Source organism: Actinia tenebrosa, unplaced genomic scaffold (assembly GCF_029948245.1).
Source record: "Actinia tenebrosa isolate PJP-AT-01 unplaced genomic scaffold, QUT_ActTen_1.0 PGA_scaffold10__47_contigs__length_13832649, whole genome shotgun sequence".
Taxonomy (NCBI): Eukaryota; Metazoa; Cnidaria; class Anthozoa; order Actiniaria; family Actiniidae; genus Actinia; species Actinia tenebrosa.
The window spans coordinates 686,562-713,979 of record NW_028292570.1 but is presented as its reverse complement, the minus strand read 5'-3'; the positions used below and the strand labels follow the sequence as shown (position 1 = coordinate 713,979).

At 37.6% G+C, this 27,418-nt stretch overlaps 3 protein-coding genes and 1 non-coding gene across 5 annotated transcripts in view; all 4 read left to right on the top strand.

Annotated features, from left to right (window-relative positions):
* The first annotated feature begins 245 nt into the window (after positions 1–245).
* Positions 246–317, top strand: Trnap-agg (transfer RNA proline (anticodon AGG)). Its single transcript has one exon. It is a non-coding gene; the product is annotated as a tRNA-Pro (tRNA).
* A 624-nt stretch (positions 318–941) lies between these two features.
* The window catches only part of LOC116286771 (archaemetzincin-2), a 29,010-nt gene continuing 2,533 nt past the window's right edge, over positions 942–27,418 (top strand). The window contains exons 1-4 of one of the 2 annotated variants that reach the window (XM_031693347.2): positions 942–1,166; positions 2,200–2,724; positions 2,791–2,888; positions 3,982–4,475. In XM_031693347.2, coding sequence (XP_031549207.2) covers positions 1,082–1,166; positions 2,200–2,724; positions 2,791–2,888; positions 3,982–4,350 — 1,077 coding nt within the window. In that variant the 5' untranslated portion in view covers positions 942–1,081 and the 3' untranslated portion in view covers positions 4,351–4,475. Of the gene's footprint in view, positions 1,167–2,199; positions 2,889–3,981; positions 4,476–27,418 lie in introns of those variants that run through there. The other variant, XM_089026435.1, reaches the window with a different exon arrangement.
* On the top strand, positions 4,660–9,881 carry LOC116286770 (uncharacterized). Its single transcript, XM_031693345.2, has one exon. The coding sequence runs from the start codon at positions 5,324–5,326 to the stop codon at positions 7,394–7,396; it is 2,073 nt and encodes a 690-aa protein (XP_031549205.1). The 5' UTR covers positions 4,660–5,323; the 3' UTR covers positions 7,397–9,881.
* On the top strand, positions 10,757–26,338 carry LOC116286769 (lamin-B2.L). The gene is made up of 13 exons (XM_089026433.1): positions 10,757–11,144; positions 12,036–12,318; positions 13,064–13,249; positions 13,992–14,117; positions 14,617–14,837; positions 15,122–15,315; positions 15,686–15,806; positions 19,177–19,255; positions 20,164–20,271; positions 21,075–21,194; positions 21,636–21,766; positions 22,220–22,457; positions 24,349–26,338. The coding sequence occupies exons 1-13, from the start codon at positions 10,843–10,845 to the stop codon at positions 24,511–24,513; spliced, it is 2,274 nt and encodes a 757-aa protein (XP_088882559.1). The 5' UTR covers positions 10,757–10,842; the 3' UTR covers positions 24,514–26,338.

Genomic DNA, 27,418 nt, shown 5'->3' with positions numbered 1-27,418 from the left:
ACTACTTTCGATCGAGTGCTGCCACATTGGTGATGAAAAGAAGCGAAAAGAGAAGGCCCTGGGAACAAATGAGAGCGAGTCTGCATTTGAAAGACTTCCAGCTGAAAATGTGAGAACAGATGGTCCATAATATTAGCATGTATATGTACTATTAGTATTATTAGATAAGAATAATATTGAACATTTGCAAAGTTAATATATAAAACGAATTGAAATACAAAAACTGTGGCTTCTTTCAAACAAGTGGCCTGTTGGTCTAGTGGCATGATTCTCGCTTAGGGTGCGAGAGGTCCCGGGTTCAATTCCCGGACAGGCCCCATTTTTTTCGTGCTTTATCCTTCCTTTGCATTTTTTTTTTCCTTTTCTTACTTCTTATCATTTTATCAAAAACTGATTTCTATTAAGCTTTTTAATCAACTGCCACTTAAATACTTCTTAAAATGTTTTTTCAATTAGACTTTACTTGCCCTCTTTTCCCTGAATTTTAAAAATTACTCTACTTATCTTTTTGTTTTATGATAACACGTTCTTTTGATAACGATTATATTTCTGATAACTATCAATTTAAAATAAATATTTAAAAAAATTATGTAAAAACCCCCACTCCACAACCGCGGTGGTCTAGTAACTAGTACCTGTCAAAATGGCGGACGGAGTGGGATGTTTTGGGAAGACACAGAAAAAAAATGAAAAATCCCTTAAAAAAGAACGTCTAAGAAACTCCAAAATACTCCTAGGAGATATAAGAGACATTCATCCTAGTGTACGTCGTCTTTATGAGCTTGGACTCCCCGAAAATCTCTCAAAATGCGGCAGTTTTTTTGCGCCATTTGAGTCCACTCCAGAAGAGTTTGACAAACTTCGTTTTCAGAGGCAAACTTTCCCTCAATGGAAAGTCCAAAGAGAATTCCAGAAACTCCATTATCGACAGAGATTAAGGTTAAAGAAGAGAAAGATTTACATCTTACCAATAGGGCCTTTTCCTAGCTTTGTTTTAAAGAAGATTCTAGGTTTAGCGTCGTCGCTTTTTGAACTTCTTTCAAACTTTGTTTCCGTGTTTTACGCGGGATTTTCGGTCGAAATGTTGGAAGTTAAGGATTTGGGCGAGATTCCTTGTCAAACTAGAGTACATCCAGGAACAGGGAAACTACAAATTTTAGTTGGAGGTAAAAAGTACATTATTTGTAGTGTTTATAATATATTTTGAATCTGTTTTTGAAGAGTTGCCATTTTTCATTCATTTAAAATTTCCCTGCTAGCAGAGTCTCTCCTCTTTTTCTCCCTTCTTTTAGGCGGGGAGGAAGGAGACTATGTAGAGCATTTCATTTGACACACCGCTGTCCACCATTGTGGAAGAACAAAACCAGTTTTAAAACCAGTTTTTAACCAGGTACATGTAGTGCGCTTGTTCAAAAGAATGTAACACACTGTGGCACCAAACGTTGTTTGACAAGAGCGGCTGTCAAAATCATGACAACATTAATGCTAAGTTACACCATGCAGGCAGGAAAAAGTATAACATCCTACATCGGTAGAGTCTATTTTTCTCTCAGAGTCTATTAGGCTCTGTTAGCAGGGAAATTTAAAATAGGAGTAGATCAGAACAGAGAAGGATTGGAATTTTTTGGTTGGGGGGGGGGGGGGGGGGAGGGAGGAAGGCGGTCAGAACAGGGTAAATATTGCATGAATTGTGTAAATATTACGAGTTGTCTACTTCTCCCTGCTCCTTATTACAAATGAATGAGTTGAGGAATAGACAACTTGATTACCTTGTGCAGGGATTCGATTTCCATATCACACCAGACAGAAACACCTGTTAAAAAAGAGGGACAGAGGACTTTTAGAAAGTCTAGGCATGGTTCTGATGAGAGTATATCGTGTAGTTACAGAACTTTACTCTCTCAGCCTTCATGGAGAGGGATTGGATTTTTAAAGGGTGGGGAAGATCTGAGGAGAATCTTTTGTGCACGTCCCAGAAAATATCCATACCAACCCCCACCCCTCCCCCCAAAGAAGTGGATGGAAAGGTAAAAGGAGGGTAGGGATATTTTCTATAACTATTCTACCTGAATTTCATTCTTCTTTCCAATTATCTATCTTAATAATATTTAATTCCCATACTCCAAATTCCCATTTCTAATATTTGACTGCTTCTTTTTTTAATTATCTATTTGTCTTATGTCTTTTATCGTTTTGTAGATGTTTTGTCATACCTAAAGGAACATCGCCCAAGGGATGGCTTTTGCATTATTGGTATTTCTTGGCAAGATCTGTATCCAGGTGATGAATGGAACTTTGTTCTTGGTGAAGCATCATCTGAGGATGGTTGTGCTGCAATAAGCTTTGGTCACTATGAGCCAAAACCTTCAGAAAAACTGTCTACATTGAGAACCCTAACTAATGATAAAGCCAATTATAAGGCCAGCCATAAGGCCAATCATGATGAGATGTTAGAAGGAAATGCTGCAAAGAGTCAGAATTTTGACAGCAATAAATTAGAGTCTTCTTCGTCAGTGGAAAAGAAGTGTGTGAATAACCCACATTTAACAAGAAATGAAAATGGAATAATTGATGACAAAATTGATAATGACAATCTTATAAAGCACTCAAAGAAAGATGTGGATTATGTTTCAAGTAAGAAAAAAAAGGAGACTGATGATTTTGGGAATCTTCATGGACAAGAATCTAACACTAGCACTAGACATAGATTCATAAATTCAAAAGGTATTTCATCTTTTGTCAAAAATTCACTCAATGATTTACCTATTGATGGCAATATAAATGATTCAGGTGAGAAAAGTAGTGGCCAAAAAGAATGCAGTGACCTTGAAAATAATTCTGGAAGAACAGAAAAAATAGATGTATTTGAGATCTGGAAATTCTTTAGGGTGAGTATGGAGTATATATCCTCTGCATTTATCTCTAACTCCCAGTGGAGGGGGGGGGGGGGGTACTCCACCAGAGTTTGGGTAGGGGAGTACCACTGGGATTCTGAAAGGGGTACCCTGTTTATGACAAAAAAACTCAAATTTGTAGACCCTGTTAATGATAAAAGATATAATTTATTGCACTGAGTTCCTGTTTCAATTATCATGTCATCTCGCATATCGTTTTTTTAAGACCGTAATAACCAGTTTCGGTCAATACGAAAGTAGAAACCCTGAATATGACAGGAAACTCAGGAAGAACTTGGAACTTGAGTGAAATTGCATACCCTGTTTATGACAAGAAGCTCGAAAAACCATACCCTGTTCAGCGGATCATCCCCGTATAGTCCATATATGAGAGTACCTCCCCCCCCTGGCTCTTACTGTACTTTCTTTGGTGCTTGGGTTCCCTGTGTTATATATGAAAGAAGCTACCTTTGCAAGATATAAGCTCATAAATCCCCCCCCGACCCCCTATCTGGCTGGATTGAATTGAAGAAATAGAAAGTGTATGTGCATGCTGTGTGCAGTCATGAAGCACAGTGGACTGGCAGAAAAAGCATGCCACATAGTAGAGTTCTTCTCAACGCTTTGCAAGTTTTGTCAATCCCCAAGTACTTTATATCTTTGTGCAGCACATCAAGCAAGTTCTTTCTTTGGTTTTATATGATAGAAATTAGAGTATGATAGTCATTATTTTAGACATGGTTCGGATGAAAAAAAGTGTGCACATTTGCTCTTGTAATGCACTCCCTCCCAACCAATCAGAAGGCTGTATTTATTACAGTTATTTATATAATTGCATTTAGAAGTTATTTTTTTGGAGGGATGAAAAACAGAGAACTCAGAGAGAAAACCACACAGAAGAGAATCAACATGAACCAGCTAGTATTACTCGCATATAATACTGAGCCCAGAAATTGAACCCGGGTCCCATTGTTGAGAGACTTTAATGGCCGCACCACCCATGCTACCCATAAGTTTTCCACAGGTTACCCAACAACCATTCTTATTTATTTCCTAACTTCCATTACATGATCTTTTTCTCTTGCAGGTTGTGAGTCATGAACTTGGCCACATATTTGGTATAACCCATTGTTCTTACTTCTCATGCGCAATGAACGAGAGCACCACTATTGCTGAAGCTGTCAATCAACCTCTATTCATGTGTCCTGTCTGCCTGAGGAAAATTCAGAAAGCTGTTGGATTTGGTGTAGTGGAGAGGTATAGTAGATTACAGCATTTTCTGGAAACACTTCACTCTGATTTATTACAAGGTTTGAGAGGTAAGCATGATAATAATAGTGATCATATTCCTGGGGCTGAAAGAAATGATATTGATAATTCTTTTGGGAGAGAATTGGAAAAATTATCCAAAGCTGTTGATTGGATTGACTCTGTTCTCAACTTCCTAAAAGATTAATAATATTATAATTATTTTAAAAGATAAATATATCTTTTACTAAAATGATGTAACATAAAGATTCTCTTATACCCAAAACTTAAAAATGTAAACAGTTTCTTAAAATTTTAAAAATCAAAAATATCTAAAACGTTTTAAATAGTTATTTTAATAAAAGGAGCTTTTTACAACACTAACAAAAAGTCGTACCGAAAATATACCTTATGTCAATGTCTTAAAAGGTGAAGTTGTTTATTTATTTATTTATTTTTTTTGTGTGCAGTTGTTTATTATTATTTTCAATAACAGAGGAAATACCAATACTTTTTCTCCATTGTTGTGAGAGTTAATTTTTTTATCTTTCATTCCTTTTCATTTCTTTTCATTATTTTGTCACATGCTGCAGTTGCCTTGGCCTGCTGGCCTCCAAGCCTTCCATTAGTCGTATTTTGTTAATGTTTAATCTCGTTAAGCCATCTGTCAACGATCTCTCGAAATTACACAGTGAAGCACTGAATAGGCTCTTCAATCCATTCTCTTAAATTAAATCACGGTTATTACCATCTATCAATATATTTGATTATTTCATATGGTGAGCTATCGCTTCCCGAGCCGAGTGTGAACGCAAAAGGACTATGATTTTATTTTTACCGGCTCGTTGATGCATCAACGCATGCGTTTGAGTCTATTTACACAAGTCAGTCGTCAATCAAGAATTCTTTTCAACGCAATAGTACCGAAGATAAGAGTGAAAATAGCGCCGTGGTCAAGTGCGGTTGCAGGTAGCAAGTTTACGTGAATCCAAGACAATACGAAGAGGAAATGATTTATCTAAACAGGGCAACTATTGGGCATGATTTTAGGGCTTGATCATAGAAATATTTCCGTCAATCTGACAAGATGTGAAGAGACTATATACACAGCGTCCCGTCTTTGAACGCTGTCGTCTTCAAAGACCGGACATTACTAATGGATAACATTTTGTAGTTAAAGCATGAGTGATCTAAAAGTCTGGGTCGATGGAAAAGAAAGAGTTATTCGAGGTGTGAGCCAGAATACTACTTGTGAAAGTGTTGTGCTCGTTCTAGCTAAAGCGGCCGGAAAATCAGGCAAAGTTGCCTTGTTAGAAAAGTGGGGAGATTTTGAACGGATTTTACCGCGAAATGAGAACCCATTAAAGTGTTTAGAAGCATGGGGGACTCGAAAGAAAGATGTACGTCTCGTTCTTGAAGAAGATGATTCACAAGAGAAAACAATAGACTTGTCTAAAAGCTTTATTAAGTTAACTACCGATAATAAGTATGACCTTATAAAAAGATCTGTTGATTGCGGATCCCTGGAGAATTTCACAGCACTTCAGCAAAGAAAATTAAAGACTTTGTCGCGTGCCCTGGAAATTCTCGATTTTCAGCTCAGTTGTTGGGACGACAACGATGAAAAATTTCTCTACTTAACAGAGGAAGAAATTATCGAAGATTTCTCTCTGAAACTAAGCCAGACTGTCAAACTTCAAGCGAAGGAGTTGAACGAGTTACACACTTTACAGACAGAGCTAAATGAGCTTCAACACTCTCACGAGAACTCGACCTCAAAGTTTGAGTCGTTCTCTGAGAAATTTTCACAATTTGAGTCGGAAATTGCAGATACATACAATGTGGTTGAGAAACTTTTAATACGGATTGAGAATTGTGAAGGTGATGGAGAAGGGACCTCGGTGGATGTGAGTTCTGACCTGCAGAACGAGATACGAGTCCTTCAACTTGAGCTTCATGAACAACAACGTCTGTCTGTCAAACAGGATAAAGAACTCAAGGCTATCCAAAGCTCTGTATCCGAGTTGACCAAAGCTTTCCAGCTCAAAACTAATCAAATCGAACAGCTTAGAAACGAAATAACATCTGAAGAAGTCTTTTACGACTTAGACGAGCATTTTCGACCTCTGAGCCCTGAAGAGGAGCCATTTCTTTATGAGCAGTGTTTATCGAGTGACAGCGTTGATAACAAAATGTCTAGTGATGTAGATACTGAAAATATAACTAAAGATTTTCCAGAAGTTAAGACTTCAGGGTCAAATGGAAGCAATATCGATGATGAATCTGACATAGGTTTACCAAGAAGGTCTTCCTCTGGGAGTCCTGAAGAATTTTTCAAAAACTGGAGTACTTCTACGAGACTTGCAAATTCACCATTGAATTATTTTCCTTCGGTGAATGGGGTGAAAGCAAGTCAATCTAATCCTCCAAAATTGTCTTCAATATCTAAAATCGAGTCACAGACCTCAGAAAGAAAACGGGAAAATGGGATAAATGAGAGTGAAAATGTTAATGGGAAAATATCGCTTCCGCTTTTTGACGGTGCAAGTAGAATTCCCATTGAGAATTCTGTTGATGTCTTTGATGCAACAGAAACCATATCTTCAAAAACTGATAAACAGTTTGGTAAGACTTCTACCACTGGCAAAGAAATTTTTCCGTTATCTAGAATTAAAAATAAAGATTTTCCAGAAGGGACAAAATCTGCAACACTGTTAACCCAGAAACCATCTTCTTTATCCCTTAAAACTGTCCAGGATACAAATGCCAAATCTGCAAGTCATTTTCCAAAAGCAAGTTCAACAATAGAAACTAAATTGCATAAAGAAACAAGAAAAAATTCAACAGATGACATCTTATCTGTGCTTTCTATGGAAAAGGACAAAACACAGCATGATATTTCAAAAATTTCATCTAAACACCAAACTAATCCCAAACCTTTTAAAAATAGCCCTCCTATTTTAGGACTTCCAAATTTTGCAAAATCATCAACTTTGAATAAATTGGATAAAGCAAATCCTAAATTCAATTCTGAAGATCGAGGGCAAACTGAGAAGCTGCCTCCTCCAACGTTTCCAAAACCATGGAGAAAATCTTCCACAGGGTCTCAAGGAACTGCAAGAACTGTGACAACAAAGCCTTTCCCAGATAAAGCATATCTTTTACCTCCCACTGCTAAGTACAAAGGAAATAACCACAGAAACGAGAAGCCATTGAGTCGTGGTGATTTATGTGAAGAAGGAGTATTTGTTTAGCAAATTAATGCTTGTCCCATATTTCATATTTGTGAAAGAACTTAGCTATCACCTACTACTCTGAAGTCAAAAATAAGTTCACCACAGAAAGGAGAAAACACTGAGCCTTGATGACTTTTGTGAAGGAGGATTATTCATTTAGCAGCAGATTTCTACTCGTTTTTGCCAAGATTTCTATCCATTCAAGCTAAACAGTGACTTCATGTCCTGCTGTGAATTCACAAAAGAACTCACTCCACAATAGCAAGACCAATGAACCATGGTGACTTTGGTGAGAAAGGGGTGCATGCTTAATGGATTCCCCTGTGGTGCTTTGTAATATTCACAATTGTTGAATGACCACAGTGAAAGAGATATATTTATTGCAACCTACTGCTGTATTCTTTTAGCGTTTTGCCAGGGTGAGTGAAATAATAATATATTTATATAGAGATCTTTCCTTGGGAGTTATTTCTTCCCTTTTCAGACAAAAATAACTGTAAGAAATGTAGATTGTTTCTTCAAGCTAATTTTATTTTGGCGAAAAAATTTAAGCTCCAGGTGGGAATTAATTCAAAGGCATGACCTTCTGTTTGACAGTCAGATTAGATTTTTTTCCTAGAAAAATTAGCTTGAAGAAGCATGATTTACATTTGTTATGATTTACCAAGTACAACATGAAAACAGAGTTTTTCATATGTAAGAGAGGTTGGTCAGTCCAGAACAAAAGTTATTCAAATATTCACCATATTTTGACTCATGGGTGTATAATAATGATAAGATTTTTTTGGGAACAAGATCCCTATCTTGTATTTTATATACAATTCCTGTATCATCTTAAGTATTTTACATGGATAAAAAAGTAATACTAAAGAGAATGACACATGGTCTGAAATGGGAAAACGTCTCACATAACCTTTTTTGGTGCATTTTATAAATATTAAGTTATTCCTATGCGCTTCTGACCCCTTTTTAAAAGTAAATGTCTAATGATTGCACGTCGAGGGAATAAAGGCACAAAGCTTTAGAATAATTTTATTTATTGTTAATATTGTTATAATAATTATTAGAATTATATATTTAATAACTTAGAAAAGTAGAAATTTATGTAGATTATGAAGATCTTCTATACTTACGAGTACAGATGAATTTACATGATTATATTGGAGAACTAAAAAGCATGCGCATGTCTCTTTACTGTGATATAAACATGCTGGGAGCTGAAATGCACAAGAAAAGAAAGCCTAGGAATATGAGACATAGCCGAGTTTATTTCCTCCTTCTTGAGTGCTCTATAGCTGCCAGAGTGTTCATTTCACCTTTTTATATAGAGGAAAGCTTTTTCTTAGTTGATCTGATAGAAGGGTCTTGAATAGTCCCCTTCACAGTTCCCTGCGCCATCTTGAATGGTAGTCGTGCCTTTGCATGGAAGTGAGATGAAGGGTGAGCTTGCAATGATAGAGACATGGGAATAATCTATGGAGGTGATAAAGAAGATGCCACAGGGAACTGTGAAAGGTATAATACAACCAATTCTATTAAGAAGTTTACTGCAAATTCCCCAGCTCTCCCACCATTAAAAACGTAATTTTCTTGAGTTACTTCTCATGAGATTAACAGCTTTATAATAGTTATTCTAAACAGATAAATGAACAACTAACTGGATTTTTTTCAATTTTCTCTTATGCATACATAGTTTCAATTATTCAAATGACAGAAAATCCAATGTTGATGTAACCTTTGCTCTCCATCTTCTTAGTGTTTCAAATAATTATTATCTGCTTGTCAAATTCCTTAATAGTTAAAACAGAGAACTTATGTAATTACAGGAAACTTTAGGCTTAAGGAATCATTCTTCACTTGTCATTCAAGCATATTATCACTAAAATTTCACTCCTAGTCCCAATACAATGCCACAATCTTAAAATTGGACAAAGAGTGATTGAAAAATTGAGCAGTGTGAATAAAGACACCATTCGTATAAGGTATGGTGAACCTACTGCAAGGGATAGCTTTTGTTTTTGGTGTTTAAACGATAACTAAAAGCTTGTCCCTAGCACCAGGGTCACCCTACCTTCATGTTAACGGTTAAAGGTAGGGTGACCCTTCAGCTACCTCTTTTGGTGTCTCCTGGGAAAGGAAAACAAAAGACTTGTCCCAAGCATTAGAGTTACCTTGCCTTCATAAAACTGGGACCAGAGTTTATATTAAAATTAAGTCAAAATAGTATATAAAAAAGCTGATATATATTCTTGTTATTTGTTTTGAATATATTTAATAATAGGTCGTTTATGATGTAAAGAATCTTATGAAAGAATTCTACAATAAAATTTAAAAAAATTGTGGTAAATGGGACTGTCATAATGGGACTATCACTGATGTTATGGTATTGTGGGGAGGGGGCCTGAAGGATTCCTAACTGAAAATGGATAAATGTAAGTTTATAATCAAGCTTGATCAAAACTACAAGAGATAATTACAGTTCAATACTTAGAATTTTAAATTAGAAAATTAGAAAAAATAGAGGAAATTATGAGTAGATTTTGAATGGAAGAGAATTTTTAATATAAATGAATTAAAGGTTTTTTATTTTTAAACTTAATTGAAATTCTTATTTAAGGTCAGATATTTCTTCATTATGTTGATAACAGGGCTATTAAGTGATCAAAAATATTAAGATTGCACTCTACAAAGGCCTAAATCGCGATATATCCAGAAAATGTAGTTATGCAAAACTTGGGAGATTTGATTGGATCGTCAAACAATTACGGACAGGAAGCCATTGTAATGCTTTGATGGGCTGTCAAGCCGTGAATAACTAATAGGGTAGTGTCTTATTGCTTGGATACGACGGGACGCTTAGAACACAACACAACCACACTGAATGACTTTTAGACTCTTGAAGTCTTTAAATTTGTGCTTTAGACTTCAGCAATTTGTGAGAAAAAACACCATTCCTCTTGACGCTAAAGCTTGCAGCTGATCTTGGAATCTTCTCAGAGGTCTTTGTACTCCGATGGGCGCATAAACAGGAAGACTAGAAGTTCAGAGTTCTGATTGGAAATCGTTCCAAGGCTGTCCCTCTGCAACAACAGAAACGATAAACAATTCTCTGCAATTATAACAGCTTATGATTTTTGGAAATTATTTTCAGAACAGGATCATTAGCACTAGAGTTTTCGGTGCTTTCGGAACTACTGTTTACGCCAACTCTGTTAACTTGAGGAATGCTGTTTTGTTGAGCAAGTTTTTTTAATTTTTGAGAAAAAAAACTAATATTTAACTTTCAAGGAAAGTTATTCTGTTTGAGATACTTTTTAAAATCAATCTGTAGGGTTTTGAAGATTTAATTTTGTTTTTGTATTATTTAGTTGCTAAGCGCGAAGTAGTAATTTTCGCTTTAGTTGCCCATTAAGCGATTACTAATAAGTGACTGTTTAGAGAGTTAAGTAGAGTTGCGCTTCATCATGGCTACTCCAATCGTAGTGCCTAAACTCGTAGAGAAAGAATACCTTAGCACTCTTAACGATCGTTTTGCGTCTTATATATCTCGTGTTCGACAAATGCGCGAACTGAGTGGCCGTAACGATACGGTCAACTTCATGAACTCAACAAAAATCTTGGAGGAAGAAATCACGGCATTGAAGGCGATGTACGAGAGGCAACTGGAGGAATTGAGACATCAACTGGAGGATTTAGCCAAAGATAGAACACAGCAGCAATTAGCTGCTGCCAAGAATTCAGCGCTCGTTGCTGAGCTCCAAGACAAGTAAGTTTATATTCTACCCACTAGAATATATATACTTTAATTTTGAGCCATTTATACATTTACTATCTATTAGATACATAATTTTGATATTTTAATTTTAACTCGTTTTAATTACAAATATCAAGTGTACGTCTAAATGTATCTTTGTTTATGTGTTTATAATAAAAAGCCATTCAACTGCAGCAGTCTAGTGGCTTTCCTGCAAGGAATGTATTGGTTGCCATGATGTTACACTTGAATGGCTTCCTGAATGTGACACTGAAGTGGCTTCCCTAGTGACAGGTCTTTGTTTTTGTATTAGTTTTTCATCCTTTGACACAAGTGTGACTGAATGTAATGATTAAGACATCAAATCCACTTCATTTTGACAAAGTTAATTATGATTTGTTTAAAGCAAGTACATTTGAAAAAAATGGATAAAAATTAAATATAATTTTGGAATTTTGTGGGTGCAATTTTCTTCGCTTTTTGTAATTAAAATATAGTTGAATTATTGATAGAATAGAATTTTAAATCAAAAAATAAACATGTAGTATTTTTGTTGTTCTTGATTATACATCATTTTTACAAAGAGAGATAATGTTATCTTTTTTGTGTGTGTGCTATTTGGCAAATTATTACAGATACCTAGAAATAATATTTATTAGAAAACATGGACCGCAGAGCATAATTTTGATGGGGGGAGGGGAGGGGAGGGGAGGGGCTAATGATAAGACCAGGGATGGCAGTAGCATCTAGTTTTGAATTTGAGATCCTCAGAAATGCGACTCCCAGCAGTGTAATACCAACATGGTGACAATGATTATTGGAGAGGCTATAGCCCCCCAGAAAAATATACGGATTTTTTTCAGATGTTGATTCTATAGTGACGTTTATAATTATTATCTTCAGACTTGGTAATGAAACAAGCAATCGCAAGAAAGTAGAGAATGCCCTGGCAGATGCACACAGGGTTATCGCAGATAAAGAAGCATTGTTGCAAGATGCAAGAGTTACTACTACACAACACCAGAATGCACACATGGACACCACACGTGAGAGAGATGGTCTCCAAACAGCGCTCACCCAGACTCAGCAAGCTTTGGACACTGAGATGGCAGCAAGAGTTGATTTACAGACAAATGTTAATCAGCTGAGAGAAAAACTGGGGTTTGAACAGCAACTTCATGAAAAAGTAATTATTTTCACCTCTGACGTCTTAATAATAAACCGTTTTCTCAAGGTTGCATGCGCATCCAACTTGACGGGCCACAAGACTGAAAAATGCAAATACAAAAATTTGAGAAGCCAGTTTTACATCTAAAGAGGAGATATGATCGATTTTATGAATTATTATTGAAAAAAATTTCCTAGCAATGCATGATAATACTCGTGTTCTGGTATTGTGGCCCCTCAAGTTCCATAAATTTGGATGTGTATGCAACCTTGAGAAAATGGAGTAATAGACCATTTTGGAGTTCAGTGTCTAAATGTATCAGTGTCTAAATATTCACATATACGAACGATAAAGTAAAGAATGCACAGCTTCAACAATATAAATGCTTTGATATTCCACGGACCTTCACTGGAATATTCTGCACAACATTGAGGCTAACCCTGAGCAACAGAGAACTTGAAACTGGAGTATTCATAAAAAATCCATTGTGTCCCTTGATTACAGGCTTATTTACTCATGTTCAGCGCCACTTCAGTTTCAAAATATTCACAATCAAGTAAAGAATGCACAATTATGACCATATACAAACACTTTAAAATTCCACAGAACAGAAACACATGAATATTTTACACAAAATTGAGGTGAACCCTGAACGATATAGAATTTGAAACTATAGGTGTTTCTTCCTAAGTGCCATATGTGGTAGGATTATCTATAAGATTGTGCCACCACAGGTAACCCATACACCTAATGTTTTATCTAGGAAATGGCTGAAATTAGGGCTCGCCTTAACGAAGCAGACCAGACGATACTTCTTGCTGAAGAACGACTGCATGAGCACAATATCATTGATGAGAACCTGGCAGCAATGCTTGCGAAGGTGAAGCTACATAGTCAACATGAGCTGCGCCGATTCAAAGAAGAGTCTGAAATTTCACACCAGAACAGCGTAAGTACCATATATTTTACAACCATCACTAACCGTATGGGGCACTTCTGTGAGGCTATCTCCACACACCATACAGGCTCTTGCACGTTCATATTTTGAACGAGCTTAACCAGCTTCTGGACAATACATGATTAAATAAACGATTGATTGATTCAATTGATTTTGGAGGGAGGAAACTGAAAAACTCGGAGAAAACCCACGTGGCAAGGGAGAGAACAACACATCAAACAAACTATTATAAACTCACATCCAGTCTTTAGGGACTTTAGGAACATAGATAAGCATTGAGAATGGAGACAACTAGACTACGAGCACAATTTAGAACCCTTTTCCATGCACCCATTGTCCTCCTTAGTGTTGCCGTTCTCTCTAGGATAAAAAGTTCCAATTCATGATGTTTTAGCAAAAACGGAATGCCTAAGATAATGGAGTGAATGTGAAAACCAAGCTGCTCACATCTTTGTCTTGGTATTGTCATTGATCTCAGCTATTATTTACTGCCTCAACAATTACACCTGTAGCAACAGCAACTACAACATCGGCAGTAACAACAACAACAACAATGACAATAGCAACAAATTACAATAGCATCAAGAAAAAAACAAAAACAAAAACAGCAGTAACAACATTGACAGTATTAACAACAAGACTGCTTGTGACTGGGAAAAGTGATGCCAGGCAATAGTACCTCTTTTTTCCCAAAGGAACAATGTGTCTAACAATAATTCTTTGTAAATACTAGATGAACCAGTTGAAGATCCAGTTGGACAATGAGAGTAGAAATCTTGCTTCTGCTACAGATGATAACATCCATATGAAGGCTCATATTGAGAGCCTGCAGTCAAAGATCATCAACCTGGATGCCAAGGTAGGTGGATACAGATTAATGATGGTGTATGATGATGATGTAATATGATAATGATGTATGATGGTGATAATGATATATGATAGTGATGATGATGATATATGATAGTGATGATGATGGTGATGATGAAGGTGATGATAAAGATGATGATGATGGTGTTAATGTATGTTAATGATGGTGGTGATGATGACGGTGATGATGGCAATGATGTCATTGATGGTGATGATGAAGATTATGATGTATGGTGATGATGATGATGATGATGATTTAGATACATGATGATGTTGATGGTGATGATGATGGCAATGATGATTGTGATACATGATGATGATGATGGTGATGATGGTGTGTTGATGGGGATGATGATTGTGATACATGTGATACTTCATGGTCATAATGTTGATAATAGTGTGATAAGATCATGGTTGGTGATGATGTTAACTGTAAAAGTGAAGTACATCTTTTATTTTTAACATGACTTTCAATGTCGTATTTTTCGTAGTGCTCAAGCCTAGAGGCTCAAAACTCCTCTCTGATCCAATCCCTGGAAATGGAACGTCAACAGGCTGCAAATACCATCAAGAACCTGGAAGCAAAGCTCCGTGAGCTTCAGGAAGCCTTGATGGCCAAAGTAAGAGAGCTTGGTCTGGCTTACAACGCACATGTGCCTTTGGATCTGGAGCTGGGTGCCTTTGCGACATTGCTTGAAGCTGAAGAAAGAAGGTACTTCTGAAGACATACCCTCCTCAGACTCTCCCACCCCCACGGGGGAGGTATAGAATTTTTCCAAGATGCTGTTTATAGACCCATTGCATGTAATGTCAAAGCAGCTCAATTTGAAGGACAAAAGAAAATAATTTCAATCTCCTGAGAACTGGAAACCTATTGTTTTGCCCTCCCAATTGAGCTGCATTAGGACGGTGCTGCAAGGGGTCTAATCTGACCCCTAAAACCTAAAACTGCTATTCATTATCAGTTTGCTTAATTGATTTATTTTGTGTTGATAGGCTTAGCCTGGCATTACAGAACCAAGCTCCTTTGGCACCCGTCAGGTCTCGTACATGGCACACAATAACACCAAGAAGCAAAACTCTAACTACTGAACCTAAGCGCCCAGCTAGTACTCTTGGTATAACACCTTCTAGTGTGTCAACTTCCACCAAAATACACACACCCATAGCCAGACCAAAAACCACCGCCGGTGAGTTTGTCATATGACCTCCTCAGACCCCCAACCCTCTCCCCTTTAAAGCCTTACCCAGGGGGGAGGTATGGATATTTTCAGATCCTCCCCACCCATCGGAATTGTTTACTCACTCCATAAGGGAGATATGGATATTTTCTGAAACTAGGCAATACACCCCCCTCTAACCTTCCCCACCCCTTAGAAATTCCAATCCCTTCCATGGGGAAGGTAAGGATGTTTTCTGGAAGTATGAAATTTATCCTCCTCAGACCCTCAGAACTTCGTTCAATGTCACCTTTATGGCGAAGATAAAAAGTATAAACTTTTATTCACAGTACACAAAATGTTTTTAATAATAATTAATATTTTATGCTTTAACTCACAGGTACCCTTTCAGTGAGCAGGACGGTTCCTCCTGTAGTGGAACCAGTAACGACAGCCAGTCCTTACCGCCACACCTGGTCATACGTGCCAAACTTTATTGACTACCACAGCCCTACATCAAGGTAAGACATTAAAATGCACTAGAATTTGTTTGAGTCTCTTTCCCTGGATTTGAGTGAAGCTTTTTTCCAGATTCTCCAAGGTTACCCATTCATTACCTTTTACATTTTTGATTGGCAGTAGTAAAACAAATTCCGACAGGCAAATTGCAAGTGCAGAGTTTGCATGTTTAGGAAAACAGCACTAAGAGAAAAACGTTGGAAAACGTTGATCGAGTGTGTTGAAAGGTGGTATCATACTGCCTACAGTCCCAAATACGTTTCCCTTTAACTGGAAACGGTGGGTGGGTAGTCGCAAAATTTCTTCCTTGGCACTGATCTTGTGAATGCAGTGCCGATTGTCAGTTCGTTATCCACTAGATAATAGTCCCAAAGGGCCGAAAATATAAAAACATATTTAAACTTGTCATGTTATAATTTATTCAGCGAGCAACGACCTTTTTTTATCAGGGAGGGGGTAGGGGGATGCACATTACCCATACAAGGAATCCAACCCCCTCTTCATTGTTGCATAAAATAATTCCCCCTCCATTGTTTTTCCCTACTCTATATCGTAATTTTGTGTCCCCCTCCCTGGAAATCTTACTGCCCTCCCCCCCCCCCCCCCCCCCACCCCCAAGTAAAAACTGAATGGTTCAATATCTTTTAATTTAAGTATGGTGCTTCAATTTTTTGTTGAATAGCTTTTTTTGTTGATAAGTTTTCGGTTGACCAACAATAATACTGCACTGACTAACATAAGCTGTCTGACTTTGGTTCTTTGTGTTTCTCTTGGAGGTCTCGGTATCTGCGTACTGTACCACGCACAGTGACACACTACGACAACTACGTTTACTGGAGATATTGACCCTAGACACAAGAGAAACAGGAATAACCAAGTGACGACAAACCAACACTGATACTCTTCACGACACAGCACTTATACTACAGTTGTAGTAATTGATTCTGAGGGGGCTTTTATTTATTAGCGCATGGGAGAGGGGGGGGGGGGAAGAATTGGCAAAATAACATGGAAAGCTTTACAAACATAAACCCAACACCGCTCCATCGTAAGTGACAATTATGTAACCCTCCTTGTATCACCCACCCATTCTGCAATAGTCAAAAATTTCCTTAATATTTGGTTAAACAAAAAGTGTATTTCCCGTTGCATGAGGAAAATAATTGGGGTCAGTAGGTCGGATTTTTTTTACTGATACAACAGTGGAAATGAGCTTACTGGGAACCCTGTGGTGCATTTGGGAATGAAAAAATATTAGGGTCGGCAAGGAATTTAGGATCAATTGAGCAAGAGGAAACACACTTTTTTTTTTGTTTGGCCTGACCCCCCTAAACATTTTCTCAAAACTATATAACCCACCTACTATTTTGGCGATCCCTCCTCCTCCCCTATGCACTAATAAATTAAAGCCACCTTAGATAAGAAAAAGCATTAGCACCCTTTTCTGGGACTGCACAATTTTGATGAATACATGATTATTAATTTTTTATTACAAATTATCAAATAATAATTAAATGCTTTTATTTATCATAAATAGTTATATGATTTAAGTTTGTTTTTGTAGCGATTAATGATAAAGAGATTTCATTAATAGATTAGAAAAGATAAGAATTACATATTATTAGATGATTAGAATTCATTTATTTCGTAGTTATTAGAAGATTATTAATTTATTGATTATTATTAAATAATAATAGTTGATTAATGATTTATCAGTAGATGCATATTTAGACCATAGTTATTTCAAGAGGTGATTTTTATCCGAATGATTTCTTTCCCATATTTATCTTTCTCCAACTTTGAATCATATACACAACCAGCCGGCCTGGCGGTTTCTGAGATATTTATTATAAGTTTTTATACTACATATCTAGTTTTCTTTATCAAGACATTTCCTTTTTTCTTGTGCTTCCTTTGCTTTCTGCTCATCTCTTTTTCTCTAAAAAATGTAAAAAAAAACACAATTTTATTTAAGTGTCAATGTATTTAGTTTATACAACTAATTGGGGACACTGAAATGAAACTGAAATGAAGAAATAATCAAAGAAACATAAAGTGTCTTAAGAATCCCAACTGGCAAGGAGGCAAACCAGTTGGCTATTAACAAGCATGGCCAAGAAACTGAATTTGAAACTGATGTTCTGTTCTGTTCTTCTTATTTTTCTCTGCTCTTTTCTCCTTCCTTTACTTTCTTTCCCTCCTCCCCTCCCCTTACACCTCACTTTCAAGGAAGTTTAAGGAAAAAATAAAAATGTTCCTTGATCAAAGAAAATTAGACTCAAGAACTATACACTAACAAAAATATTTCAAGATGTTTATTAACTATTTTGCACAAATAAAATGATTTTAAATGGTTTTGATTATATTTGATTAGTTTTCCTAGGATACATTACTTGAGTCCAACTACTCTAAAAAGATCTCATAAGAAGAACATTTTTACAGACTACAAAAACTATTACCATATCTTCTCATTGACTCAAGGGTTAGATCTGTGGGTTAGCCATGCCCTGATTTAGGCCCCGTCCACACGTATCCGGAAATTTTTGTATCCGCAAATTATTTTTTGCGGATATGAAAATGTTTGCATCCACACGCAGCATATTCGAATCGTTTTCACCGTCCACATGTTTCTGTTTTCATAAAATTTCCGGATACCGATACAAAAATTTCCAGACACGTGTGGACGCAACCCGTATCTGTAAAAAAAGGATTTACAAAAATACAAAAATTTTCAGGTACCTGTGGACGGGGCCTTAGATCAGAGGTTGTTTCAGGGTTTGATCTGTGAGTTAGCCATGCCCTGACTTAGATCAGCCTAGAGGTTGTTTCAGGGTTTGATCTGTGAGTTAGCCATGCCCTGACTTAGATCAGCCCAGAGGTTATTTCAGGTTTGATCTGTGAGTTTGCTGTTCCCTGACTTAAATCAGACCTGAGGTTGTTTCAGGGTTTGATCTGTGAGTTAGCCATGCCCTGACTTAGATCAGCCCAGAGGTTATTTCAGGTTTGATCTGTGAGTTTGCTGTTCCCTGACTTAAATCAGACCTGAGGTTGTTTCAGGGTTTGATCTGTGAGTTTGCCGATCTCTGACTTAAATCAGACCTGAGATTGTTTCAGGGTATAATCTTTGAGATAGCATTGCCCTGACTTAGATCAACCCTGGGGTTATTTCAAGTTTCCATAAAATTTGAAAGATTTGGGCATTGTAGTTTTGTTGCTTGCTGACGACGCAGATTGTTCTATAAAATAGGTCGTACATTTCATCCCCTTGGGATTAGTACTTTACAGACGCATTGCATTTGGTGCTCTGGGATACCTGTGCTGTGGATTTGTTAAATTAGTTTTCTCTAAACTTTTTTTTCATATTTATTACAGTCATACTGGTAATGTCAGGATTCTTGAAGTCAATCCTGATGGGAATTATGTGCGGCTCTTCAATACCTCAGCGCATCGGGTAAGTTAATCTAACACTTCACCTTTCACCACTGTGAGTCCAACGGACTAGGTGGCTGGCTCAAGCCCTGCGGCCGTCACATGTGAATTGAGTTTGTTTGATGTGTTGTTCTCTCCTATGCCATGAGGGTTTTCTACGGGTTCTCCAGTTTCCTCCCATGTGATTTGAGCGTTGTGAGCATAATAATGTAGTAATAATATTAAATGTAGTGGTAGTGTGTATGAGCAAAAAGTGTTCTCAATTAGTGCGAAAGCCCTAGAACAACTAGACACTTAAACAAAGATATTTATTTATTATTTTTTAAGAACACATGCAGTAAAACCATGAAATGAAAACAAAGTTGATACTGACAAATAGCAGCTATTTAGTGACTAATAGTTGCTCTCACTCGACCAGAAAATTCATTACACAAAAGACACAAATATTCTCTTGTGTATTTGTCTTTATGTAATGAATGTTCTGGTTGAGTGAGAGGAACTATTAGTCATTAAATAGCTACTATTTGTCAGTATCAACTTTGTTTTTATTCATGGTTCTACTAGGGTTTTTTCTAGGATTTTTAAAAAGAAATTTAAAAAGTAAAATAAAAAGAAGTAAACATCTTTATTCATTCAATAAATTATTATAATTTATGGGCGCATGTGACTCACCCAGTGCTTCACCCTTTACCTCACCCTGTGCCTCAGCCTGTGCCCCACCCTGTGCCTCACCCTGTACCCTCACCCTGTACCCAACCCTGTTCCCCACCCTGTGCTACACCCTTTGCCTCATCCCTGTGCCCCATCACCGTGCCCCATCCCCATGCCCCACCCTGTGCCCCACCCTCCCTACGCCATTGGTTCACGAATCTTTTTCCTTTCTTCATTCGTCACATCTTTCATTCATTTTCTATTTTTCCATTTATTTAGGACGAAGAGATCGGTGGTTACATGGTTCAACAAAATGTCTCTGGTAGGCCAGTGACTGTCTTTCGATTTCCGCCGAGGACAAGGTTGAAGGCCCTTTCCCACACTACTGTAAGATATCTTCACTTCCACTCTTAGTAAACACCCATTTAGGGGCAAGTTTAAAAAATGGTCCAAAATAGGGACCCGAATTCATTGATTTTGGTGTTGGGTACCGGAGTAAATACCCCCCCCCCCCCTCCCTCACCCCCTCCCAACACGTTATATCCCCCACCCCACCCCCTCCCAACACGCTATTGAAATACTCCTTACTGTAGTGTCTATGCTGATTATTTCTACAGTCAAATATGTTGTTTAGCAACCATACAAACAGACACTTCATTCATTACTGTATTTGAATTGTAGTTTTAGAGATATTTGAGGACAAATTACAAAATTTCACTTCCAAAGGTGCTGGATACATCTGTAGTTATTGAAAACGTTTACGGATCAGAAGCCTTAATGTTTGAAAGTACTACATGAGCTAAACTCAGAAATATCCGAGCATTTTTGACGCGATACGAGCGGGTTTAAAAAATCGCACGGTTGGCACGATGGCGTCATTCTACTACCACTACCAAAATGCTGAAGTCGCGAATATTCATTCTTTTGCAAATTTATAGTTCCTCATGAAAATAGTAAGGCAATCGGTGCTAATTAACTAAACAAAAGAAAGCGTTCAAGGGAGCCTGGTAGTGGTAATAAATGACGCTATAATGCAATAAGTGGCCTATTGTCGGAGTCACCTAAAGTTTTTGGAGCACCACACCTTCCCGTACATCAGTGCCAGTTATATGACACATTTTCTAGTATAAAGTGTTCATGATAGCAAATGAAAAGTTCATTATCATTCTTTGCCTTCTGTTTTCCGGTAGGTTTGGTCAGCGGGCAGCCTCATGAAGCACAATCCTCCATCAGATTTCTTATGGAAGGAGCAGCATAAATGGGGGACTGGACCTGAATGTACGACAATTCTTTGCAAGCCTAATGGACAGGTAAGATAAGTGAAAAATTCAGAGAATGGGAACCCTGTGTTGAAGAATTCTTGCAGGACCCACCTGATATTCGTATCACGTGACCGTCTAATCCTCTCTGTCACACAATATATGCGAGGTCAGATAATCATGAATATAATCATTGGTAAAGCTTTTTAAGGGTCTTTAACTGGGATTGTTTGGGGGGGTGGGGGTGGGGGGAGGAGGGGAGCTGGGAAAATGGGATTTTATGCACTGGGAATAGAATGGAATGAAATACTGCACTCGTGGTTTCACTTTTTGTTTTGAACTTAAAGCCGTCATCTAAGACCAATAAATGGAAATCTATGAGAAATTTGACTCCTTAAGTCGTGGACAACCTTATTTTTTAGTTTATATTTATTCCTTACCGCAACTATGACATAAAAATCCAAAAAAGATTATTTCTGTATTTGTTTTCAGGCAGTGGCATGGACAACCGCTGCTTTTCCATTTGGTGTTCCTAATCAAATCCCTACGCGGGACACTGGCCCGGGATCCCCTCGGGATACGGGTTTGGACAGAGAACCTTCCAGAGAGCCAAAGTCACCCAGGTATGTATATACACCTATTTCAAAAACGTAGCCTGCGCCACATCCGGAATTTTCTTCGTAAATACCGTGGACTTATTCGAAAGAAAAGGCCGGATGGAACGCAGGCTACAAAAACGTTGTCATTGCCAAAGGCGATAGGCCATAGGCCATAGGCGAAAAGAGAAAGGAGATAGTCCATACCAAGATCCAAGAATAGCTGGAATGACTTGTGTTTCTGCTTCTTATTCTCGTCAAGAACATGGACCTTAGTGTTGAGACTGATTCAATGTTCTTTGTATTCAACGAAACCATTTCCATGTGGAATGACCTATCGCCTATCACCTTTTGCGATGACAACGTTTTTTGAAATAATTTTTTGTATCAATTGCCGATTTTTGTCCTAGGCCTTATTACCTGTGGCGGGGTCCCTGTGTATTCTATTTCTAATCAAGAAATGTTTTTGCATATCTTTAGGTCCAAGAACCCAGAACCACCCCCACGGGAGATTGAAAATAAGTCTTTCTCCAGATCTCCAAATGACCCTCTCCACCCCCACGCGGTTCAAACCAGGGTCAAAACGGGGGGCCACGATGGGATGACAATGAACCCGCAGTCAAGATCCCAGACAGTACGACCTGACCCGGCTGGTGCTAGTCGTACGGGGGGTGCACCACTGAGAAGATACGCTGGGTCATCTTTGCCCAATGACAAGGTATGTTGAACCAGCTGATCTGAGAGAAAATGTAAGCCAATCAGAATCGAGAAGATTTGCCCAACTGAGGTATCACTTTTCTTCTAGAAAGTATTCTGATATCCAGGGCCCGGTTGCATAAAGCCCTCTTTAAGTGCCCCTAATGCCTGATTACAGACTCATTTAGAACAAATCCTCACATTGTCATAAACGCGTTTTTCAGAAATTTTTTCGTTTCAAACGAATTCCTGATTTTTTACGGCACGAAGAAGTTGGCAAAATTCTCGTGTCCACTCACTCTCAAAATTTCAGTACCGCGTTCGAGGAGCCTGAAAAATCGTATAGACTTACGTTATCGGGGTGATACACCATTTTTTTTGTGGGTCAAGAGTGCTGTTTTTAAAAGTTTTAAGAAAGAAAAAATGCCGAAATATTGAGCCTTTTACTTATTGTACGAGTGAATCCAACTTGGAAGGATGCACAAGTCTTTCACTTTTGGAACGTATCACCCCGATGACGTAATCGCACCTGTCCCCCTTACACGCAGTCCTTACATGAAAAGGCGCGTTTTCAAAACTCATTTAAAAATCAGGAATGCATCCAATTTCAATTTTTTTTTGGATTTTCGCATTTTTCATGAATATATCTTCAACTTACATAAGGTCTGTGATTAGGCATTAGGGGCACTTTAAGATAAGAGCATGTTTAAAAAATGTCTATCAAATATGTATGTATTTATAAAGTTGTTTGTAATTATTGTTTAAAGATTTTAATGTAAACCACTAAATACCTATATAGTTATATTTTTATGTGTTTTATCAGATCTTTTTGTAAAGCGCCGTTGAACCATGGGGATATTAGCGCTGTATAAATCATAATTTATTAATATTATTAGAGTACAAACACTAAAAGTGTACAACACTTTGCACTATTTAGTAGTAAGTAGTGCTAATTAAACAATAGAAAACAATAGGATTAGCATAATTTAGCAGTATTTAGTGGTATTTATGTTACACACTTATAGTGTTTGTACTCTATTATTATTATTATTATTATTAGAGTGCACGCACTAAAACCGTGAACATTAATTAGTACTATTTCATACAGAATCCTTTGTTTTCTATTGTTTAATTATCACTATTTAGTGCTAAGAATTAGTATTTGTTTCACGGATTTAGTGTGAGCACTCTATTATATCCGTAAGTAATGTTTCAAAACAATAGGCCATTGCACTAAGACAATACTTACGAGTATTTTTAAGCTTTTTTATCTTAAGAGAACTTCATGCAACTGGGCCCAGGTCACCAAATGAAAAGAATAACGTTGCTAATACGAGGGTGATAACAGTAACACAATAACTAATGCGTTAGATATTTTTAATTTTTAATGGTGAACAGGTTTTTATTTTTCGGTGGTCCAATTTTCACAGCTTCATGACTCCTCAATTTTGCAGTGACGTCATTTCTACGTCACTCTATTCAGATCAGCGGGAAGTCCTTTTGAAACGTGAAGTCACATAGTAGCTTTGCACCATAACGTTGGCAGCCACGACAGGAGGCACAACAATAGTCTCTTCCCCCCTCCCCTCCCCCCGTGAGCCTGAATTCTTTCATGTCTAAATCAGATTAGACCAGATTCAATAGCCCACTTCCGAGATATGCTTCGCTTGTCACGCACAAAGGTTTCAGTATGAGGCTACGTGCTATATACTCAGTCATTCGTGACAGGCGTTAAGAATAAATTTAATTTAGCACGTAGCCTCATACTGAAACCTTTGTGCGTGACAAGCGAAGCATATCTCGGAAGTGGGCTATTGTTCCTGCCTCCTGTCATGGCTGCCATCAATAACAATCAATGGCAAAGCCTTTAATAGCGCAATATCTTGAAATTCAGACTTGTCGAACATTTTCAGGACTCTAGCCCTAAACAAGGTCATGGAGGAACGATCCGAGTGATGCCAAGCTCAGAATTCACCTCCCCAAAGCAAAACTACCAAGACAGACTATCCAATCTTACTACCCAGCAACGAGTTAACTTCTCTCCTCCGCCTCCAAGACCTTACGTTGCATCGCGATGAAAAGCTCTGAACGTGTCGTAATGTCACCATCGTGTGGTTTTCAATCATGGAAGCAAGGAGATATTTTCAACCAATAGTCCCCTTCACAGTTCCCTGCGCCATCTTGAAAGGTAGCTGTGCCTTTGCATCGAAGCGAGACGAACGGTGAGCTTGCAATGATAGAGACCGTTTTCTCAAGGTTGCGTGCGCATCCAACTCGTTACGGCCACAAAATTGAAAAACGCAAATTCAGTAAAACTGAGAAGCCAGTTTTATATTTAAAGAGGAGAATAATCGATTTTATGAATTCTTATCGAAAAATGGAAATCTTGTCAATGTATGATAATAGACCCCTTCACAGTTCCCTGCACCAAAACGAGACGAACGGTGAGCTTGCATTAATAGAGACGTGAATAATTGTCCAAGGTGTTAAAAAAGGTCTCTATCAATGCAAGCTCACCGTTCGTCTCTTTTCGATGCAAAGGCACGGCTACCTTTCAAGATGGCGCAGGGAACTGTGAAGGAGACTATTCTCATTATAAGCTCCTGTTCTTGTATCGTGGCCCGTCAAGTCCCTTTAATTTGTATGGTCATAGAGACCTTTTTATAACACCTTGGACAATTATTCACGTCTCTGTCATTCCCAGCTCACTGTTCGACTCGCTTCGATACAAAGTCACGGCTACCTTTCAAGATGGCGCAGGGAACTGAGAAAGGGAACACTGTGTACTCCTTAAACTCATTGAATTTAATTTTAGTTTTTAAGGGTGCCTAAAAAATCTCTTGAAATTTAATAGTTCTGCTCAAATTCCTTGAAAACTCCTTGAATTTATATTCTGATGAATGTGATAGTCGATGACTATATTTCTTTCCTCCAAAAACGAATTGACCAATCAGGGAAAGGGATGACCTAGTGTCACGTGATACCTAGTAAACTCTTATTTTAAACTGAAATACATGCGTTTTCTAAAGCTTTTCGCAGTTCTATAGAACGTAAAATGATAGAAATATCTATCAAAAGTCCTGTAATTGAAATTCAAACGAATTGACCAATCAGGAGAAGGGATGACGTAGTGTCACGTGATACTTGGTAAACTCTTATTTTAAACTGAAATGCATGCGTTTTCTAAAGGTTTTCGCAGTTCTATAGAACGTAAAATGATAGAAATATCTATCAAAAGTCCTGTAATTGAAATTCAAACAAATGTTAACTCCTATAATAAGATATGCTGGGCCATGTGCTTTCGTGTGAGTTCGCATTTTTATAAACGTCCCATGAATCGTAGTAAAACAGCTGATAATACTGCTTGAATTATTGTTTTTTAACAGTACTTGTGTAATTAATACATATGTAATTTTACATGTAGTCACAACGAAGCCCAGTTATTAATGGTAAAAACGACTTCCGGCTTCAAAACGAAAAACACAGCAATAGAGTTTATTCCAGCTGTGAGACTGAATTGTTTCTCATGTTTACTCGTTTCTCATGTAAATCAGATGAGACCAGATTCCATTGTTTCTGCCTCCTGTCATGGCTGCCATCACGTGATAACTCTATAAAGATTTTTCATATTTGTCTTCATGACAGAATTTATTGTCCAAAATTCTAATTATTTCAGGTAGAGGTAAAAGCAGTAAAAACATTTTTCGCTTTATTTTAGCGTTTTCGTGATAAAGACCTTGCAGTACGCATGTGCAGAACATGACAATATACCTTGAGCGACACGAGCGAAATACGTCTGCGCATGCTCGTATGCAAATTAGTCAAAATGTCTTTATGCTATTGAAACAATATGTAAAAATGTGTAAAAATGTGCCTGATAAATGCTTCAAAATTCTTACATAATATGCTTGTTACTACAATATCTTGGTGTCACAAAAGTATACTCGCAGATTTTTGTTTATACTCTGAGAAAACGAACAATCATTTTCTCACTCAAACTTTTACAGTTCCGTTTATTGACCACGAATAATAGTTTCCTGTTGAGGTTGGAGTTTTCGCGCATATCCGCAAACCTTTTATTATGCGCGACAACTCTAGCCTCGGCTTATTCGTGGTCACTGAAAGGGTTTTCTTAGAAAACGTGCTGAAAGACAGACATGAAAAGCGTCTGCGCATGCTCTGAGACCGTATGCGAATAGCGCAGCGCAGCCGTGACGTCATAAAAACGAAGACAAAACAAACTTACAAGTTTACTTTCAGCAGATAATTTTCGCAGCCGATCGCAGTTGATCTTAGTTTACATGGGTTATTATTGTAACTTTAAGTAAAAATAATAAAATGAGTTCGTATAATCCTCGTAGGGGTTAAACAGAATGCAATGTTTGTCCGAATCTTTAAGCTATTTTTAGAATCACTGCGCTGCGCTATTAGTCGAATTGTAAAAATATGTAAGTTTGACTCGCAAACATGCGTGACAAATGAACTTCACAAAATGCCAAAACGTAGACCTTATTGCGGTGACCGAGAGCGGACATAAAAAATTCCGCTAAAAAGTCAAAGCAGTTTAAGGCCACATTAAAAAGTAAGTTGGTCTTTTTGATCAATTTTCTTTTTGTCTTGAGTCTTTTTGTCACGAGACATTTTGACATTTGGTCTCAAGCGACTTGGTCACAAAACACTTTCACTTTAATGGACTTTTTGTCGTCCCTTATTTTAACATGAAAGACATTCGCCCTTGACGTTTTTCTTTTTGGCATCCGACATTTAGTCTTCGAGCGATTTGTCAAGCGGCCAAAAGAAAAACAGCGAATAGTCACAGTTAGATTCAAAGTTCCCAGGCGTAACAAAGGTTACCCACGCTATATTCTTCACGTGGCGATAGAGAGACTGATGATTTCCGGATTGGAAGAGCCTGCGGATTGCAAGAGCCTGCGTTACTTCTCGCCTGTGGTGAAGAACGAGTGCTCTGGACTTCCGGTACAA